At 39.3% G+C, this 20,334-nt stretch overlaps 1 protein-coding gene and 1 pseudogene across 1 annotated transcript in view; one reads left to right on the top strand and one right to left on the bottom strand.

Annotated features, from left to right (window-relative positions):
* Positions 1 to 2,470: 2,470 nt before the first annotated feature.
* The window catches only part of CRADD (CASP2 and RIPK1 domain containing adaptor with death domain), a 177,049-nt gene continuing 159,185 nt past the window's right edge, over positions 2,471 to 20,334 (bottom strand). Inside the window, 2 exon segments of the mRNA XM_025439530.3 lie at positions 2,471 to 7,108; positions 7,110 to 7,207. Of these exon segments, the coding sequence (XP_025295315.1) occupies positions 6,905 to 7,108; positions 7,110 to 7,207 (302 nt within the window). The 3' untranslated portion in view covers positions 2,471 to 6,904.
* Positions 15,728 to 16,151, top strand: LOC112654270 (ubiquitin-conjugating enzyme E2 L3-like; annotated as a pseudogene).

Raw genomic sequence — 20,334 nt, 5'->3', positions numbered from 1 at the left:
TTAGCTTACACAAATTGGTAGCTCAATGTATGCAGGGATTCATTTAATGACAGTCATGTGTTAGATCAGAATCCCATCCCAATTCTGAATATCCTCTGAAGTGTGCCTACCAGTTCATAATCCTAATTTTTAGAGTCCTGGTAAAAGTACTGAAGGACTGTGCACTTTCTAATTCTATACTGTAAATCACAGCAGGAAAAGGTGATTTTGACCCTCACACTTCTTAGGGCCCTGGAAGGGTGAGGAGTATAAGAAAAACCCTGGTAGCTAAAATAATTCAGCTCAATTATTTAGCAAAATGTTTTTCCATACCTGACACTGTTAGAAGCTTTTATCTCATGGGATCCTTGCTGTAACTGTAGGTGGGTATGGTTATCTTACCTATTTTATATATGAGGAAAATGGCACAGAAATGTGTCCAAGTGAGGGAGCCTCATGCAAATATTCCCCATACCTCCCACCTCTGAATCAAGGCAGAATGAATTCTTTCTCCTCTGTGTTCCCATAGACTGGGCACATAGGCACTCTGGCACAGACCTTATCATGTCTTATTGTTATTGGAGATCCAATCCACGTTAGTCTCATCGGCCAAACAGTAAGTTCCTGGAGAACTGTGTATTTATCAGTCATCTTTTTGCAGTGACTGGCTTATAGTAGCTTCTCAATAAGTGTCTGCTGAAGAGCTGAATGAGAGGAGTCTGTTTCCAAAACTACCACTTCTGGGGAATTCTCCAGAGAAAGGGATGAAGAGAGACTCTTTTTACTGCCTCAGTTGTTTGTGTGTGTGTGGTGGTGGTGTGTGTGTTCATGTGTATGTACGTGTGCCCCAGCAAGAACTTCCTCAGGGACCACTGAAGTTTGGGGGAATTAACTGGCATTTAAAACCAACCCATTAAAAAATAAATAAATAAAACCAACCCATTGTGTTTTGCTCAAGCAAAAATTGTTTTCAAAATTTTTTAAAGTTTTAGAAAGTCATTGTAGTTTTTCAAAATATGCACAACTTTAAACTGGACAATACCTCTAGGAGCGTATCTTAAGAGTCTTCCTTGCTATATCCCTAGAGGCCATAAATATAAGTATCTGTGGGGGCTGAGTAGGTAAAGCAACAGGGAGAGGAGCTGGATGAGAAGGTAAGGATGGTGGACTCTGCAATGTGTCTGCCCATTATTGCCATGTGACAAGGGGGATCGAGAATAGCCAAACTTTGTTTTTCAATAGGACCCAGAAATCTCAATTTTAAAATATTGGCTGTAGTAGATGGCAAAAAAATGTACCTAAATTATTCCACTTCCTCTCCAATGCCCTTTGGTAGTGCCCTCCCACATTGACTCTGGGTGGGCTGGCTTTAGGACTCGCTTCAGCCAACCAAATATCAAGAAAAGGGATGCAAACAGAGGCCTGAAAAGTGCTTGCACACTGAGGTTTGCTCTTGCTGCCCATGGGACCGTGGCCACCACTGTCAAGTGAAGAAGGCAAGGCAAACTTTATGAGTAGAGATGTATAACTGAGACACCTCTGTTGCTGCAGGCAGCAACACGCCACTTACCAGGCATGTAGTGAGGCTCTCCTGATCATCTGGCCTCAGCCAGCCCACTAGCTGACCCCAGATGCATGGATGTCCAGCAGAGATTAGCTGAGTTGACCCAGATCGGGACAGTCCAGCTGGCTCCCAGAATTGTTAAGTAGGTTTTAAGCCAACACATGTTGGGGTGGTTTGTTATTTAATAAAACTAATTGATAATAAAATTTAAATATGTCTGGAGCTAAACAAAAGAGGGATCCATCTCATTGTAACTTCTGGTGAATGTAAATATTTAACAAGGAACTCCCCTGATCACATCACTGTTTGTAAAAGTGACAAAGCAATAAACCACTTAAAGATCCATCTCATGTAATAGGAAAGTGGTTAACAAATGATGACACGTGCGTACACTGGCACAGAATGCCACTGCTAAACATGATGGTGTAGGGCAATAGCCACACACACCAATTCCAGAGCAGCACAATATTGCTGCCCACCAGAACACACACGCTGGTAGAACTGGAACACTGAGCTGAGTGGGTCACACAGAACAGTGGAGGGCTTCCGGCTGTGAGGAATAAATATAAAGCTCAGATTAAGCCCAGAATGTTTATGGGAAAGTGCTCAACTTTGCTTTTTCGGGATATGAGTGTACGGTAGCAGGAGCAGCAAACAGCTCTACTCAAGCAATGACATGGTTCTAAAGGGGGGGAGGCGTCAAGCAAATAGCAGGATAACGGCCAATGTTTTGACAGCAAAAGACATTCTTACAAATTCAGTAGCTAGAGTCTCTTAATTTCTTTAAACATGCTGCTGAAAATTACAGGACTTGAAAGTGTGCTCCAAACACAAAGGACAATGAAAATCACTGGTATGGAAAAAGCTTTAATGATATGGAAAGACAGCTATATGTTAAATAAAAGAAGCAAACTGTAAAACAGCACATATAATACAATCCCATATTTTTATTGAAGTATAATTGACATACAATATCCTATTAGTTTCAGGTGCACATCATAGTGATTTGATATTTTTACACATTATGAACTCATCCCTATGATAAATCTAGTTTACATATGTCATCATACAAAGTTTTTACAATATTATTATGTTCCCTATGCTGTACATTGCATCCTCATGAGTTATGTATTTTATAACTAGAAATTGGCACTTCTTAATCCCTCTCATCTATTTCACTGGCCCTTCCAACCCATCCTGTCCCCACACTCCATAACCAACATTTTCTTTTCTGTATGTATCAGTCTGTTATTATTTTATTTTGTTTATTGTCTTATTTTTTAGATTCCACATATAAGTGAAATCATATGGTGCTTGTCTTTTTCTGTCGGATTTCTTTCACTTGGCATAATACCCTCAAATTTCATCTATGTTGTCACAAATGGCAAGATTTCATTCTTTTTTAATAGCTGAGGAATATTCCATTGAATACGTATGCCACATCTTCTTTATCCATTCATCTATCGATGGACACTTAGGTTGCTTCCATATCTTGGCTACTGTAAATAATGCTGCAATAAACAGAGGGGTGCAGATAGCTTTTCAAATTAGGGTTTTCATTTTCTCTGGGTAAATTTCTGGAAGTGGAATTACTAGATTGTATGATACTTTTTTTTTTTTTTTTTTTAGGAATCTCCATACTGTTTTCCACAGTGGCTGCACCAATTTTCATTCCCACCAACAGTGTACAAGGGTTTCCTTTTCTCCACAATCTCACCAGTACTTGTTATTTCTGGTCTTTTTTATACTAGCTAGTCTGACAGGTGTGAGGTGATAGCTCATTGTGGTTTGGATTTGCATTTCCCTGATGATGAGTGATGTTGAGCATCTTTTCATGTGTCTGTTGGCCATCTGGATGTCTTCTTTGGAAAAATGTCTGTTAAGGTCTTCTGTCCACTTTTAAATTGGATTATTTTTCTGGTGTTGAGTTATATGAGTTCTTTATATATTTAGGATATTAACCTCTTAGCAGATATATCTTTTGCAAATATTTTTCTCCCATTCAGTACGTTGCCTTTTTGTCTTGTTAATGGCTTCTTTTGCTGTGCAGAAGCTTTTTAGTTTGGTGTAGTCTCAATAGTTTATTTTTGCTTGTGCTTCCCTTGCCTGAGGAAACATATCCATAAATACATTGCTAAGATTAATGTCTAAGATATTACTGCCTGTGTCTTTTAGGAGTTTTATGGTTTTAGGTCTCATATTTAGGTCTTTAATCCATTTTGAGATTATTTTTGTGAATGGTGTGAGAGAATGTTCCATTTTAATTCTTTTGTATGTAACTATCCAGTTTTTCCCAGGATCATTTGTTGAAGAGACTGTCTTTTCCCCATTACATATTCTTGCCTCCTCTATTGCGGCTTGATTGACCATGTATGTTTAGGTTTGTTTCTGGGCTCTTGATTCTGTTCCATTGACCCATGTGTCTGTTTTTGTGTCAGAACCATACTTTTGATTACTACAGCTTTACAGTATGTTTTGTAAACTAGGATTGTGATACCTACATCTGTTGTGTATCCTTTAACTCTTATTATAGTTATAGTTGATTTGATACAATCCTATTTTCATCATAAAAAGAATATGTAGCCCTAGGAAAGTAACTAAGGGTAAAGATTAAAAGTGGGATGTCACAGTGGTTATCTTTGGAAAACAGAAGTAGGAGTAATTTTTAATTTTTTATTCTTCCTCATTAGTATTTTTTAAACTGCTATAATGAGCATGCACTATTTTTGTACTAAAAATCTCATAAAAGTTATAGTTTTTAAAAAGTAAGAGGGCATACTCATGAATGCATGTGCATGTGCATCTCAAACCAAAGTGGATTTTATATTTTCTTGGTCAGTGCTGGCAAGTGCTCTGCCACTGCACTGTACTCATCCAGAATTCTGTTGGGGGTAGGGAGCCTCTGGAACTGTAGAATCTTCTCCCATGCAAAAACACATAGACTCCTTCCTTGTAGGCACATCACCTACCTGATTCTCCTGGGAGGTGGGCAGATGCCATTCAGCATCACTTTCCACACCCAGAGGCAGAAACAAGGTAGTGACTAAGATGCTCTGTTCTTGCATTCTGCAAGTTTTCTGCCAGAATGTGAGCAGGCCCAGCAGGTGCAGCTGCCGTTTGATGGTGGAGACACGCTGCTCATTAAGGGCAGCAAGTCAGAGCTCTCTAATGACCCTGGCAGCCCCGGATGGGCCAGTCCATCACAAATTGTCCTTCGCTGCTCACAAAGCACTGAAGTGTCTTTGTACATGATAGATTCTGATTCCAAGCAAATGGTGGGAAATTGAACTAGCTAATCATCAGATCCACTTCTAAAATGCCATTTAGTCAGATGCAGCAAAGCCCAGCCTTACTCACGTGGCTATAAAAGTGGTGAGAACAAAAGTCCAAGCAACTCTCTATTAGCAAACTCAGGGGGGCAAATAGCAATGTACAAGTCCAAGGTTCAGAATGACAGGCAATTGGCTGAAGATGCCAGAGAAGTACAGGCTATCACTAGCTCAGTGATGGGGCCAGAAGTCTATACATTTTACAAGACAATGAATTAATGGCTGGGCTACAAAATGGAAAATTAGAACTTATGAGGCCAGAAGACCATCATTTTGAACTGTTTGTTGAACTGTAAAAAGTAATTGATCTTTTTTCAGTAAAGGGAATATGGTTGCCAGACATCTGAGAGAATGCAATCGACATGCCACTGTCACCTTTTTGAGCACCCACTTCATATTCAACTCTACCATTCTATATGCTTGTCCTGGAATAGAGAGAGGTAAAAAGTATAGTTTTTTTCCCTTTGAAAAAGACCTGAGTTTGGTTAGGATTAGGAAATAGACTCCCCAGTTATTCAGAAGAACAGATCACAGAGTGGGAATGTTTATCTCTCCCTCTCTGTTGATTGGACCCATGGGAGAGTCAGTAAATTATATCACATGTTAAAGCTTAGCAGGAAACATGGTAACAGCACTTCCTCCTGCAGTCTCTTCAGCTTTAGCCACTATTCAGCTTTGCCTCTGAACTTTAGCCACATGCAGCCACAGCAGCAAATTAGCAGCTACCATTTCCTGGGAGCTAAAGACCAGGCACTAGATGAACCCTTGGCAGACATTCTTTTAATTATCACAAAAACCTTGGAGGAGGGGACGCTCATGTCCTCATTTGTAGAGGGTTAGAGAAGAGGAGCAACTTGTCCAAGGCAATGCTGCTAGCAGGAGGAGAGCAGGACTCAAGCTTCTTCAAGGAGCATGTGAGACAGAGGAGGAGAATCAGCATGGAGCAGTTGGAAAGGAGAAGTGCTCCAAAGACATTGGACATTCTAGACAATTCACCCCCAGAAAAATCACTTGATCTCACTACAGAAGGAGGCTCACCTCTCTTGCTCAACCACTTCACAGGAATTTTGTGAGGCTCAAATGAGACCACATATATGAAAAGCCTTGAAAACAGTAAAGCATTTGACAAATAGCAAGTGTCATTAATAAAAGACAGAAGACTAAATCATACTCCTTAGGAACATAACACTTCAATCATGACTACCCCAATGGAAAGACCACATCTTCCTTTGTTCCCCAAATAAATTCTTTAAATAAACGGCACAGGATTTTCTTAAGCAATCTTTTAAAGATGAAGGGCTCAGGTATGCATGCTGGTACTTGAACTGGTCTTGCAGGGAGCCTCACTGTCTTGAATTTAATGTAGACACCCTGCCTGAGCAATTTATCTGAACTAGAGAAAATAACCATTTTGTTATTACTAGTAATTCTGTTTCAAAAAAATAACTACGTTATTTGACACTACCATTTTGTTATTACTAGTAATTCTGTTTCAAAAAAATAACTACGTTATTTGACACTCTTAATCTATGCACTACAGGAATGAGAAAAAACAAACAATCCTATGTGACGAAAGGGCCATATTATATGTAGCAAATTAACTTTTTATGATCATCCCCATTAATAGCAAAATCCATAGGTCAGTTCCCAAGCAATATAGAAGTGCATGCTTTATATACAGGACACCTACATGTAATGTGATAACACAGTAATTTTTTTTGAGCCATTATGATTTACCAGTTTATTAAAAGGCACCCACACAATTAAAAACCTGCACAATTAAAACAATGCAATCTTTAAGCAGTTAAAAACAATGAATTGTCAAGTCAATGTGGGAGAGCTACTGAGTAATCTGACCTTTCAAGTAATGTATACCAGAAATCCTATTTTCTCCTTTCATCTAAAGTTCATTAAAAAGAAAAGACCCCCAAAACCCCCCCAAACCACCTGCCCTTGGAGAAAGTTAAGATTCTGCACACACAACTTGGGGACACACTCCCCCAACCACAGGATGACGTGGAGCATGCAGGGGTCATTCCAACATGTCCTGGAGCACCGAGGGGTCTACCTCCACAGCCTGGAGGCCTCTGTATAAGCTCCAGAAGGTGGCCTGCTTCCCATAGCGCTGCCTCCAGCGGATGAAGGCCTCCACCATCTGCGACTGCACGTTGTGGGGGTGGTTGGCCTTACAGCGGTAGATATCTGTCTGGGACAGTCCCAGAGCCAGCACCACAGGGCTCCCACTCGGGGCCCAGCCTCTGGGCCAGCTGGTTAATCTGCCGGTCTGATGGTGAGCTGTTGAGGATGTGCGGGGGGAAACCAGTCATCCAGTCATCTGGGAAAAAGAAAGATACGAGGGTGAAAAGAGCAAACAAACACATCAGATGGGGGCAGAAATGGAAATTGTGGGGAGAAGAGCACAAAGCTTCATATGGTAGGGCCAACTTTTCCTAGTCTTCTTGGGGGCTGCTCAGTAAAAGGTCACATACAGGAGCTTACAAAATACCATTTAGCATCTTTGGAAATGTTTATTACAGAAAATGTGAAAACAAGAAAATAAAAATAACTGGGAACCCCACAAGAGAAACTTAGTGATAACAATTTGATTTTGTCTTTTATGTATAAAACATATGTTTGGCATTATATGGCACAGCTTTATAACATGCTTTTCTCACTATCATCTCTTTCAACAGAGAGGCCAGGCAGGGGGTTCCAAGAGAATGAAGAATGACAGCCTGGGCCCCAGTTCCCTCTGGCACTGGGGTGGCGCTCTCTCCTGCAGGAATGGCTAGTGCTGGAAGATAATGGGCTAACCAGGACAGCTACTCTCTGCTGATAAACTCGAACATTACCAAGAAACGCTGCAGTCTCTAACAGAAGCAGAACCAAAGAGGCCTGATGAGAAAAAAATGAAACTCAGAGGCCATGAGGTAGCAGGATGAGAGTTACCACCCTGGGCCCAGCAAAGGGAGAGACAGCACATGCTGTAGAAGGGCAATGAGGGAACCTGACCTTGCACTTTCTAGATCCCAGTCTCCCCGAGGCCAGTCTGCTGAGGAACCATGACACTGAGTGACTGCCTACAGATGTGCCAGGCATATCCAGTAAGAAGTACCATCAGTTACAATGCAGACAGCCTTCTAGAGGAAGGAGGTTAAAGCTAAACCCTGAATGTGAGAAAGAATCCAATGAATGGAAAGGTAAGGAAGCATGCCCTCAGCAAAGGAAATTGCCTGTGCAAAGGCCTGGAAGCAGAAGATCACAGCAAATTCAAGAAAAGAAAGAAGTTCAGGGATCCCTGGGTGGCTCTGCAGTTTAGCGCCTGCCTTCAGCCCAGGGCGTGATCCTGGAGTCCCCGGATCGAGATCCACATCGGGCTCCCTGCACGGAGCCTGCTTCTCCCTCTGCCTGTGTCTCCGCCTCTCTCTCTCTGTCTGTCTGTCTGCTCTCTCTCTTTCTCTCTCTCTCGTGAATAAATAAAATCTTTTTTTTTTTTTTTTAAGAAGTTCAGTGTAGCAAAAGTGCAGAGATTGAGAAGGACGCTAAACATTCAAAATTCTGGTGCTGCTTATTGGTTAGGCCAGAACTAGAAGTGAGGTTTTCATACTCCTGGTACAGTCATGTGTACAACAGCACTACACTTGTGCTACATTCTCTGTCACCAGCATCATGGGAATCCGAGTCAATCCCACTTCACACTCAGCAGCTCATTGTTTAGACTTATGAATTCAATAAGAAGGCAAAAAGCACCCGATCGGAATAGCTGTTTTCACTGTACGTGCCTTTTATCCCAAAGCAGTTGCAAATATCTTAGGCACAAGTTTAAAAAATACTGACAAGGGTTCTTTCTGGTGTTTGTCAAGACTGTAATTTTTAAAAAATGATTAGGAAACAACTGAAATAATGATGCTACTACTGACCAATATTTTATATTAACAGTAATGATTTTATGGCTTGTATAAAAATATGGGCACTTTTATGCAGGTTCATTAAAAAATTCAAGCAACATAAAAAAGTACAAAAGAAAAAACAAGTTATCCAATATGTACTTAGAGTTGGTGAATATCATTCTGGACATCTCTTCATGCACGTATTCTGTATTAATTGCTTTTTTTCTCATAAGGGTTATTTAATTTTGTTTGAATATAACAGGAAAAAAAAAAAGAAACAGATGGGGTACTAAATGGCTTTCTGACCTATAGTTAAATATTCAAACACCACCACCAAAACACACGCACACACACACACGATTTAATGCCAATAAAAAATATATGAAAATTTAAGACATAAACCATGTATTTTCACATTAACACTCTATAATTAACACTTGACATTTCCTCTTCCTTTCCTCGTATCTCATGATTTTTCTTGCCTATATCATTTTTGTTTGTCTGTTTTTTTAGCAAGAAGAGAATGCATGCATGCGAGCAGGGGGCAAGAGGCAGAGAAGGGGAGAGAGAAAGCTTTAGATCAGGATAGGTCTTGGTCATTCTCTATCTGTTTTCAAGATGATCTTCTGACCAAAGACTTAGCTCTTCCTCTCTTTCAGAAAAATTTTCCTGGGTTGTATTTCTGCATTCTTTTTCTGTTCCAGATGCTGGATGCCTTTCCCCATCACCATGACTATCATTTTCTGCTTTATTACTTTACTCCTTTCCTGTGATCATCTCATGCCTTTTTCTATTCATTTGATGGTTATGCTTATGCTGGTTTTTTTTTTTTTCCTGGTAAAATCTCATATTATAAGGGTTTTGTTTCCCTCAAATTCTTTTCTTGGCTCTTCAATCTTTTTTTTTAAGATTTATTCATTTATTTTTTTAGAGAGAGCAGGAGGGGCAGCGGGAGACGGAGAGAATCCCAAGCTGACTCCCTCTGAGCACAGAGCCCAATGTGGCTTGATCTCACAACCTTGAGATCATGACCTGAACCAAAATCAATAGTCAGATGCTTACCAACTGGGCCACGCTGGCACCCCTCTTCAGTCTATCTTTTAAAACTCCCATTCCAACTCAGATCTATTAGGATGGCTACTGTCAAAAAACTCCAGAAAATAACAAGTGTTGGTGAGGATATAAAATGGCATGGCTGCTACAGAAGAGTATGGTGACTCCTCAAACAACTAAAAATGGAATTATCATATGACCTACCAATTCTACTTCTGGGCCATATACCCAAAAGGATTGAAGCAGTGATTCAAAGAGATATTTCTATACCCATCTTCATAGCAGCACTATTTCCAGTAGCCAAAAAGTGGAAGCAACCCAGGTGTCTATCAAGGGATGGAAGAGAAACAAAATGTGGTATACTATACATTAGAATATTATTCAGTCTTATACAAACCTGGGATCATAAAGACAGTATGGTACTGGCACAAAAAGAGACACATAGATCAATGGAACAGAATAGAGAACCCAGAAACGGACCCTCAACTCTATGGTCAACTAATATTCAACAAAGCAGGAAAGAATATCCTACTGGAAAAAGGACAGTCTTTTCAATAAATGGTGTTGGGAAAATTGGACAGCCACGTGCAGAAGAATGAAACTGGACCATCCTCTTACACCACACACAAAGATAAATTCAAAAATGGTCAAAAGATCTAAGTGTGAGACAAGAATCCATCAAAACCCTAGAGGAGAACACAGGCAACAACCTTTTTGAATTTGGCCACAGCAACTTCTTGCAAGATACATCTATGAAGGCAAGTGAAACAAAAGCAAAAATGAACTACTGGGACTTTACCAAGATAAATAGCTTCCACTCTTCAAAGTACACTGGCACAAAACTAAAAGGCAACCTAAAGGATGGGAGAAGATATTTACAAATGACATATCAGATAAAGGGCTAGTATCCAAAATCTATAAAGAACTTATCAAACTCAACACCCAAGAAACAAACAATTCAGTTATGAAATAGGCAGAAGACATGAACAAACATTTCTCCAAAGAAGACATACACATGGCAATAAGCACATGAGAAAAATGCTCCACATCACTTGCCATCAGGAAAATGCAAATCAAAACCACAATGAGATACCACCTCACAATGAGTGAGTGTGTATGGCTCACACCAGTGAGTATGGCTAAAAATTAACAAGACAGGAAACAACAAATGTTGGAGAGGATGTGGAGAAGGGGGAACCTTCGTGCACTGTTGGTGGGAATGCAAACTGGTACAACCACTCTGGAAAACTGTGTGGAGGTTCTTCAAGAAGTTAAAAATAGAGCTACTCTATGGCCCAGCAATTGCACTACTGGGTATTTACCCCAAAGATACTGTAGTGGAATGCCACTACAAGCAGTGTTCATAGCAGCAATGTCCACAATAATCAAACTGTCGAAAGAGTCATGATGTCCCTGGACAGATGAATGGATAAAGAAGATATGGCCTAAACGTACAATGGAATATTACCCAGCCATCAGAAAGGACGAATACCCACCACTTGCTTCGAAGTGGATGGAACTGGAGGGTATTATGCTGAGTGAAATAAGTCAATTGGAGAAGGACAATCATCATATGGTTTCACTCATATGTGGAATATAAGAAATAGTGAAAGGTAAAGGAAGGGATCTGAGTGGGGAAAATTAGAGAGGGAGACAAATCATTTGAGACTCCTAACTCTGGGAAACAGACAAAAGGTTGCAGAAGGGGAGATGGGTGGGGGGATTGTGTGACTGGGTGACAGGCACTGAGGAGGGCACTTGATGGGATGAGCACTGGGTGTTATACTATATGTTGGTAAACTGAATTTAAATAAATAAGTTTAAAAACAGAATATTATTCAGTCTTAAAAAGGAAAACATTCTGACTCATGCTACAACACAGGTGAGACTTGAAGACATTATGCTAAGTGAAATAAGCCAGTTACAAAAAGACAAGACTTCTATGATCCTGCTCTTAAGAGGCACCTGTAGTAGTCAAATTCATTGAGATGGAAAGAATGGTGGTTACCAGGAGAGAGGATGGAGGGAATGGGGAATTGTTTTAATGGGTAGTCAGTTTTGCAAGATGAAAAGAGTTCTGGAGGTTGGCTGCGCAATGTGAATGTACTTAATACTCCTGAACTGTATACCTAAAAATGGAAAAGATGGTAAATTCTATATGTATTTTACCACAATTAAAAATAAAAAATAATTTAAAAAATTTAAAAAATTAAAATTAAAAGTCTCACTGTTGTTTTATCATAAACTACATTGAGTTTTTATTTCCACTGAATTGATCCTGAGGTCTCCTATAGCACGAAATACTTGTGAGGCTGAGTTTTCTTGCACTGGGTTTCTGTTCAGGCCCAATAGGTTGCATGTTTACTTTTTGCAAGCTATGTTCATTTTTTCTGCTATAGCATTTTCGCATAGTTGTCATGACACATCCTCATACTGCGCACATTTAACATGAGCATCTCTATTCAGGACTGTTTGCTGTCTTATAGTAAGCCAATGTATACTTGACACTTTCTTCCTCTGAGCTACAATTTGTGGTTGGTTGATGCTTGCTATGCGTTTTGCCACAGAAGAGAGCTAGAACACACCAGGCCTGCCCTTGCTGGGGGTCCAGGGTACAGCTCTCTTTTGGAAGCCAATGAAAATGTCTTATACCAGAGCCTCCTCTCCCTAGCCAGGACACACTCACTCCTGTGGTCTAGTTTTTGTAGCTCAGCACAAAATGGCCTGCCCTGAGTTGCCTTTCTGCCTCTACTGAGGATGTCTCCTGACATTTACTGAGGCCATCTACTCATCTCCTCCACCAGCTTCTTTTCATACTGATTTGAATTAGCAGGGGTCCTTAGGATTTTGTATCCTTCTCTTCTTTTCCCAGGATTGCTTCTGCAGGGTCAGGGTGGGGTGTTTCCTTTTTTTGAAAAGTGCCTGCCACTTTTCAAAGCACATTGGCATAAAAGTTGTGACTGGCTTTGTTTTGTTTTGTTTTGTTTGGTTGCAGCTGGCATATGTTTTTGTTTTTAACTGCTTTTTGGTTCAGTTCATTGGGTGTTGGGGAGGGAGCCTCCGTGATTCTGCTACTCCGTCATCTTTCTGATTCCTGGCCAACTATTAATTCAACATAGGCTTTGGGCCAATTATTTGGGAGTGAGGGCAGTATTTGCTCTCATTGCTCCACACTTTCAGGGTCATATATCCCTTGGGAATACTGCCACATAACTGGGAGATGGCCAGCAGTCTGTGGACACAGGCTGGAGCAAAGATAACTGGCACAGAAGTGCTATTCAGCCAAGAGCACATCAAGCCCTTCCATGGAGACATTACACACATGAAGAGATAATAACAGCTGTTTGTGCTGTCTGACCTCTAGCAGGAAAAGTATCCTCATGAGGCCCTTCCAACTCATGAATTCTACTGAATATGACGTTACTTAAAAAATGAGAGTCCTAAGGCTTTAGTGTCAACATCTAAGGATATATACCACATAACATCAGGTCAGGCTATAAATTAATCCACTGTGACCATCTGGCCACTATTTCTCAGAGCTTGATGTGTATACCACTAGCAGTGTACAATATGAAATCAGGTGATATATGGGTGAACATTCTGTATTAGAATAGTCATGTATCTATTTTAATACAATTAAAAAGCATAAATAACATTTCAAACTTACGACTCCGAGAATTAAGATAAGTAAATAAATGTTAAAAAGCAGATATAGAATGACAAAGTAATAAAAAAGTAAATTTTTAAATAAAAAGTAAAGTTAAATAAGAGCAATAAATTAGCAGTACAGGTGGTACAAAGATATAGCAAAAGCTATACAAATAGAACCCAAATGAAGTGTGGGAAGTCTGGTATTTCTCAACAAGGGCATCACAGGCATTTAGGGCAGAGCTGTCCAGTGTATGGCAGGGTCTTTAGCATTTGTGGCCTGCACTTCCTACGTGCTAGTAACACCCCAGCCTGAGCACGCAAGTCCACATACCCTGGGGTGAGGCACAATTGTGCCTGCTTAAGAACCACCAGATACTACGACATAAGTATCCACTAGTTTTAAATAGCTCCCTCTATACTTACAGAATTTCTCTCTTATACAGATCCTAAATTTTTTATGCAACTCTTTAATCCCATTCTAAGTTAAAACTCCCATGTTTCAAACAAAACAGCATTCTCTAACAAATCCATCTACCATAATGAAGCCATTCATTTGAAGGAATAAATGCCCCACTCCCCATTTCCCTTTGTACCCTCCCATCTCTGTGGTCATTACATCTCTAACCATCTCCTCCTCTCTCATTCATACTTAATTAATCTCCTTTTCCAATTCCTATTGCATATACGGTCAGGTTTAAGATTCATACTTAACTTTTTGTTTCTTGAAGGATGTTTCTGTCTCCCAAGCTCCTTATGAACAGAGATCATGTCTTCTACTTCTTGCCCTCTTTCTCCAATCTTTACCCCCTTGGTGAGCACAATATGGAACTCAATGTACAGTAACAATCATATCTTTCTTTAAATTTTTATTTTATTTAAATTCAATTGTCATATAGTATATTATTAGTTTTAGAGGTAGAGTTCAGTGATTATCAGTTGCATATAACACCCAGTGCTCATTACATCACATGCCCTCCTTCATGCCCATCACTCAGTTACTCCTGCCCTCCAGCAACCCTCAGTTTGTTTCCTAGATTTAAGAAAAGACAATTATCATATGATTTCACTCATATGTGGAATTTAAAAAACAAAACAGAGGATCATGGGGGAAGGGTGGGGAAAAAAACAGAATCATATTCTTAACACAAGAAGTTCCTCCAAGTCAAGTTTCCAGTTCACAATCTCCACTAGCTATATGCTTCTGACTTTATTTGTTCTAGAAAAAGAAGTCATTTCTTCCAACAAATCTTCATGCAGACAGCACTCTCTGGTCTATTTTGGCTGAGTGTACAATCTCCAAGTGAAGGAAGGTCCGCAAGTCCAGCTTCCTGTCTGGTCGACTGCCCCCTTTTGATCTATATTCTATAATATGTGGGAACCTTAATACTGACCTAAAAAAGAGAAACTATACAGGATTCAAAAGCACAATTCATAGACTGAAGATTATGGAGTAAAGGAAAGGCACAGCTGACCCATAAGCAGTTGCTAGGAGATTCAACTAAATCTATGCTCAGGAATCTACAATAACAGAAAGGATTTTAATTATAAAATTCTTTTAAAAAATATTTTACTTACTTACTTGAGAGAGAGAGAGAGAGAGAGAGAGAGAGAACATGAGCGAGAATACAAGTGGGGGAGAGGGGCAAAGGGAGAAGCAGGCTCCCCACTGAGCAGAGAGTCCTGCACAGGGATCAATCCCAGGACCCCAGGATCATGACCTGAGCTGAAGGCAGATGTTTAACCAACTGAGCCACCCAGTTACTGAGATGTAAGTACATATGTAAGTATAAGTACATATGTTACATATGTAAGTAACAGTGACTTGGTTGGACATGGGGTTGCACTTTTAAAAACTATATATGTTCCTTTGCAGAATTTGGTAATATAGCATCTTTCCCAACTCTCTACTGCTATTAACCACTATCACTGATAGAAGTATCATGTGCTTTAGGTCTGCTGGACCAGAAAAAACTTGAGCTAAGAGACTGTCCCTTTCTAGTGTAGCCATGTTTTAGGAGCAAAAGGCTAACAACCCCTGCCTCAAGGACATGTAAGGCCTCTTACATGTAAGGCCTCTGCAGGTTGAGTTTTGGCCAAGCCCAAAACCAATAGGACAGGGTATTAAATCTTCTCACAGGGCCGCAGGAGTGAAAATTTGCTGAACAATAATCTATAAACACTCACAAGTATACTAATACATTTTTAAAATCTAGATGAATTGACACTGGGAGATAGATAGATATATCTATCTATCTCCGGAAGAAATCCGCAAATGTGGAATGAAAAACTTCCGTAACATCCAGGTTGATGAAGCTAATTTATTGACTTGGCAAGGGCTTATTGTTCCTGACAACCCTCCATATGATAAGGGGGCCTTCAGAATCAAAATCAACTTTCCAGCAAAGTACCCATTCAAACCACCGAAGATCACATTTAAAACAAAGATCTATCACCTAAACATCGATGAAAAGGGGCAGGTCTGTCTGCCAGCAATTAGTGCTGAAAACTGGAAGCCAACAACCAAAACCAACCAAGTAATCCCTCATAGCACTGGTGAAGGACCCTCAGCCCAAGCACCCACTTCGGGCTGACCTAGCTGAAAAATACTCTAAGGACCGTAAAAAATTCTGTAAGAACGCTGAAGAGTTTACAAAGAAATATGGGGAGAAGTGACCTGTGGACTAAACTCTGCCACCACCGATTCCAGCGAGCATGAGCGGAGACCCCGAGCAGCGTATTCAGACACCCCGCAAAGCAGGAAAATTGACACGTGCCACCGCCTGGTGTTTGCCTGTGGTAGCTACTAACTTTCTACACGGTTTTCTTAATCAAAAGTGGTCTAGGTAACCTGTAAAGAAAGGATTAAAAATTTAAGATGTTTAAAAAAATATATATATATATATAAAATGCCAAAATTAGTGCAGGAAAAAATAGAAAACTAAAATAGACCTAAGTATTAAATACATTAAAATGGCAATCAAAGCCTTCCCCTGCTAAAGAGCCCTAAGCCCAGACAGTTTTATAGGTGAGCTCTATCAAATGTTTATGAAACATTTAATTTCCTATCTTCTATAAACTGTTCTAGGAAATAGAAAAATAACAAAAGCTCTATAGCCTATTTTATTAGGCTGCTTTATTTTTTGTTCCAAACGGGATAAGGAGAATACAAGAAAAGAAAAATTACAGGTTCTTTTCAATTATTATTTTAGATGTAAAAATCCTAAATATTAACTGAGTAAAAAAAAATCTATTTAAAATAGATATTGTGAATGAGTAGAATTTATCCCAGGATTAAATAATTTTAATATCACAAGATCAATTTATTCAACATATCAATAGTCCAAAAGAGGTAAGTCACTATCATCTTAATAGATGCAAAAAAGTAGTTCATAAAATTTGACATGTATTCATGATTTCTTAAAAAGATTTCTTTAAAAATTAGGAATATGGGGAACCCACTTAACATGGTAAAGATTGTAAAAGCCTTCAATAGCATATGATTTAATAGGTAGCTTGTAAACATTTTCCTTTTAAGGACAGAAACAAAACAAGGATGCCCAATGTCACCATTACATTTAACCAGAGCTATAAAGAAAAAAAAGAAGTTAGGTATAAGCATTTGAAGGGAAGAGACAGAACTATCACTATTTTCAGATTATTCAATCTAATATGTAAAGAAAAGTCCAGGATCAATAGATCATCCATTAGAGGGGGCACCTGGGTAGTATATTTGGTTAAGCATCCAACTAGGTTTTGGCCTGAGTCATGGTCTCAGGGTTGTGAGATGGAGCCCCATGGTGGACTCCACACTGAGTAAGGAGTCTACTTGAGACTCTCTCTTGTTCTCCTTCTGCCCCTGCCCTCCCCTCCTCAAATAAACAGATAAATCTTTTTCAAAAAAGGTTAATCCATTAGAACAGTTAAGAGGGTTGAGTAAAATTGCCAGATAACTTAAAACAAAAACCAACCAAACACAAAATATGATAAAAAATAAAAGAAACAATAAAAACTATAAAGTATCTAGAAATTAAATTAGCAAAGATCACACAAGACCTCAGTGGGAAAAATTTTAAGCATTAATTAAAAGACACAGCAAGATCTGTATAAATGGAGAGTCATTTGTGCTCTGGGTAGGATAACATTATTATAATACAAACATGACAATTCTTGTAATAACAATTAAAATTTTATAATAGGGAAAGGAGAGGCTTTTTCCAAACTGGGGAAAACTAGCTATACAAAGAAAAGTAAAACTGTACTTTTACATCATACCATAAAATGTGATGGAGTCTGTGTGGATAAAGGTACAAACATAAAAGGTAAAACTACGAAGTAAATAAAAATAGTGAAGAGTACCTTCATGACCTGTAGTGGGAAGTATCTTTTTAAACGAATCCCCAAAAGATGAAATTTTTTTACCTCAAAATCAAAGATTTCTGCTCAGTGAAGAGATCATCATTCAAGATGACAGAGCAGAATGGACAAAGATACTTGTTAATATATAAGACCAGGAGGCAAGACTATCTGGACTTATATGGTACTCCTGAAACCAAGAGGAGAAAGATAACCTCCTCCACAGAAAAAATGGATGAAGGTATGACAAGGTAACTCAAATTAGAGGAAACTAAAAGAGAGAGAGAGAGAGAGAGAGAGAGAGAGATGCTCAAACACAGAAATTTAAGAAATAACAATGGAAATAATAATAATAATAAATCCCTTTATGTACCTAGAAATCTAGACCATACCGTTTTGGCAGAGTTGTGGAGATGTAGGAACTATGTTCAGGGCTGGTGGGAATGAAGACTGGCCAGCCATTCTATAAGCCAGTGGGCATGTGGGTCCATTGGAATGTGGTGTATGTATAATCTTGCTCCTATGTCCATGTATCTAAGAAAAACTCTGAAAAAAGTCCCATAAGGGACATGTAGAGGGTTGTTTATACAAAGTTGCATTATTTGTGCTAGGAAGTATACATATGCTTTATAACCCAGTTCTCCTGTTTGGGGGTTTCTAGATCCCAGAAAAATCCTCACACAGATTCGTGAACTGGAATCTCTAGGCTGTCTACATCAGGTAATGCTGTGGGAAGAAAGGAGCTAGAAGCAGTCTTGGAGCTCATTACTAGGGGAAGAGACAAACAAGAAGGAGTACAGAGGAAATGCTGGACAGTTAGGATAAAGCAAAAACATAAGAAAAAGGAGACTTATACCAATGCAAAATTAAAAATATGTATTTCAAGACAACACCAGGAGTGAAAACACCACAAATGACAGAATGTATTTGAGAGAGAAAGAACGGTTTGTTATGGGAGGGACAGGAACGGAGGGGTTGGGGATGCTGCAGACAGAAAGCCAACCTGACCGGCCACCTCCCAGGGACCCTAGTCCCGGAGTGCAGCGGCTCAGAAGAGAAATCCCTTTGGCTGAGGGACTGGCTGCCTGGAAATGAAAGAAAAGCACCTTGAAAAGAAAACTAATTAGAACTACTTGTTGTGAGTAGAACAATGTGGTCCTCACAGAAAGGTGGAGAACTAAGTCTTTCTAAAACCTGATTCCAGGATGATGAAGTGATTACCCACTCCAAATAACAAGGCTGTGTTGCAAAATACAAGTAAATCATACTTATTGTAATGGAAAACTTGATTTGACTATCAAGTCCATGGAAGGTCAACAACAAAACTATTAGCAATAATTGAGTTTTCACTGAAATAAAAGGCAGGATGTAGGGTGGCCACAGCTCTGGGCTAAGAATTAGCAGGCGTGGTTCTTATCTAAATTTGAATCTGCCATCAACTAGCCATATAACTTGGGGTAAGGCATTTAAATTTCCTCAGATCGTTTTCTCATTTGTAAAAAGTAAAACCAGATGATTGCCAAAGCCTCATTTAGATATAACATGTTATCATGTTATATTATCTTTTTTTTTTTTTTAACAAAGCAATTGTATTTTCTACAGATCTTTTTTGACTTCTCATTAGGGAACAATTATTCATTTATTGTTGCATTGCTTTTCCCTATATGTCTTCTAGACAGAACAAAGACTTCTGAGGTTTTAATCATAGTTTTTGCTAATCTGTTCTGCTAAAAAACGATCACTGATGGAAACTTATCCTCCCTACAGTAAACAAAAACAAAAACATCAAAACCTCAGTGAATATTGGTAAAATCAATTTTTTTCAAAATAGTACAAAAACTTCAAAAGTTTGTTACAATTTTCTGTACCATTAATTTTTCTCACATACTTGCACAGATCTGAGTCAACTCCATCCACCTGTCATTCATCCTGCTCCTTGAAACCACCAGCCAGCTTGGAACCTTAGGGTCTTGCACTAGCCGGTCCCTCAGTGGAACATTCTTCCACTGTCTTTCTCCATCAAATATGACTCCTATCAAACAGAGCCCCCCAATTGACCACCCTGTTCTTAATCACAACACCCATTCCACTCTGTGATCTCCCTTATTTACGTACTACTTTCTGATACATATATTTCACAGATGCACTGTATTTTTTGTTGCCATCCTCCTCACCCTACACACTCATCCCATCTCTTCTAGAATGTAAGCTTCTCACAGGCAGGAAAGCTTTGTTGCTTTTGTTCAATGATGTATCCCAGGCACCTAAAATTATACCTACCAGATAGTAAGCAGTCACTACATATAAATGAATGTTGTTGGACAAATAAAGCAATTAAAATCAATGATCCATTACAATTACGATATATTCACTTAGCTCTGCTTCCTACTCTATGGCTAGGGTGTTACCAAATGCTCCCACCTTTAGGTTCTTAGCACTCAAACCAAAGAAATTACGCTGCATAATCTGGGACTGAATAGAAAATGAAAAAGGAGTATGACTCCCTAATAGTAAA

Source organism: Canis lupus, chromosome 15 (assembly GCF_003254725.2).
Source record: "Canis lupus dingo isolate Sandy chromosome 15, ASM325472v2, whole genome shotgun sequence".
Taxonomy (NCBI): Eukaryota; Metazoa; Chordata; class Mammalia; order Carnivora; family Canidae; genus Canis; species Canis lupus.
This window is presented reverse-complemented; position numbering and strand designations above follow the sequence as displayed.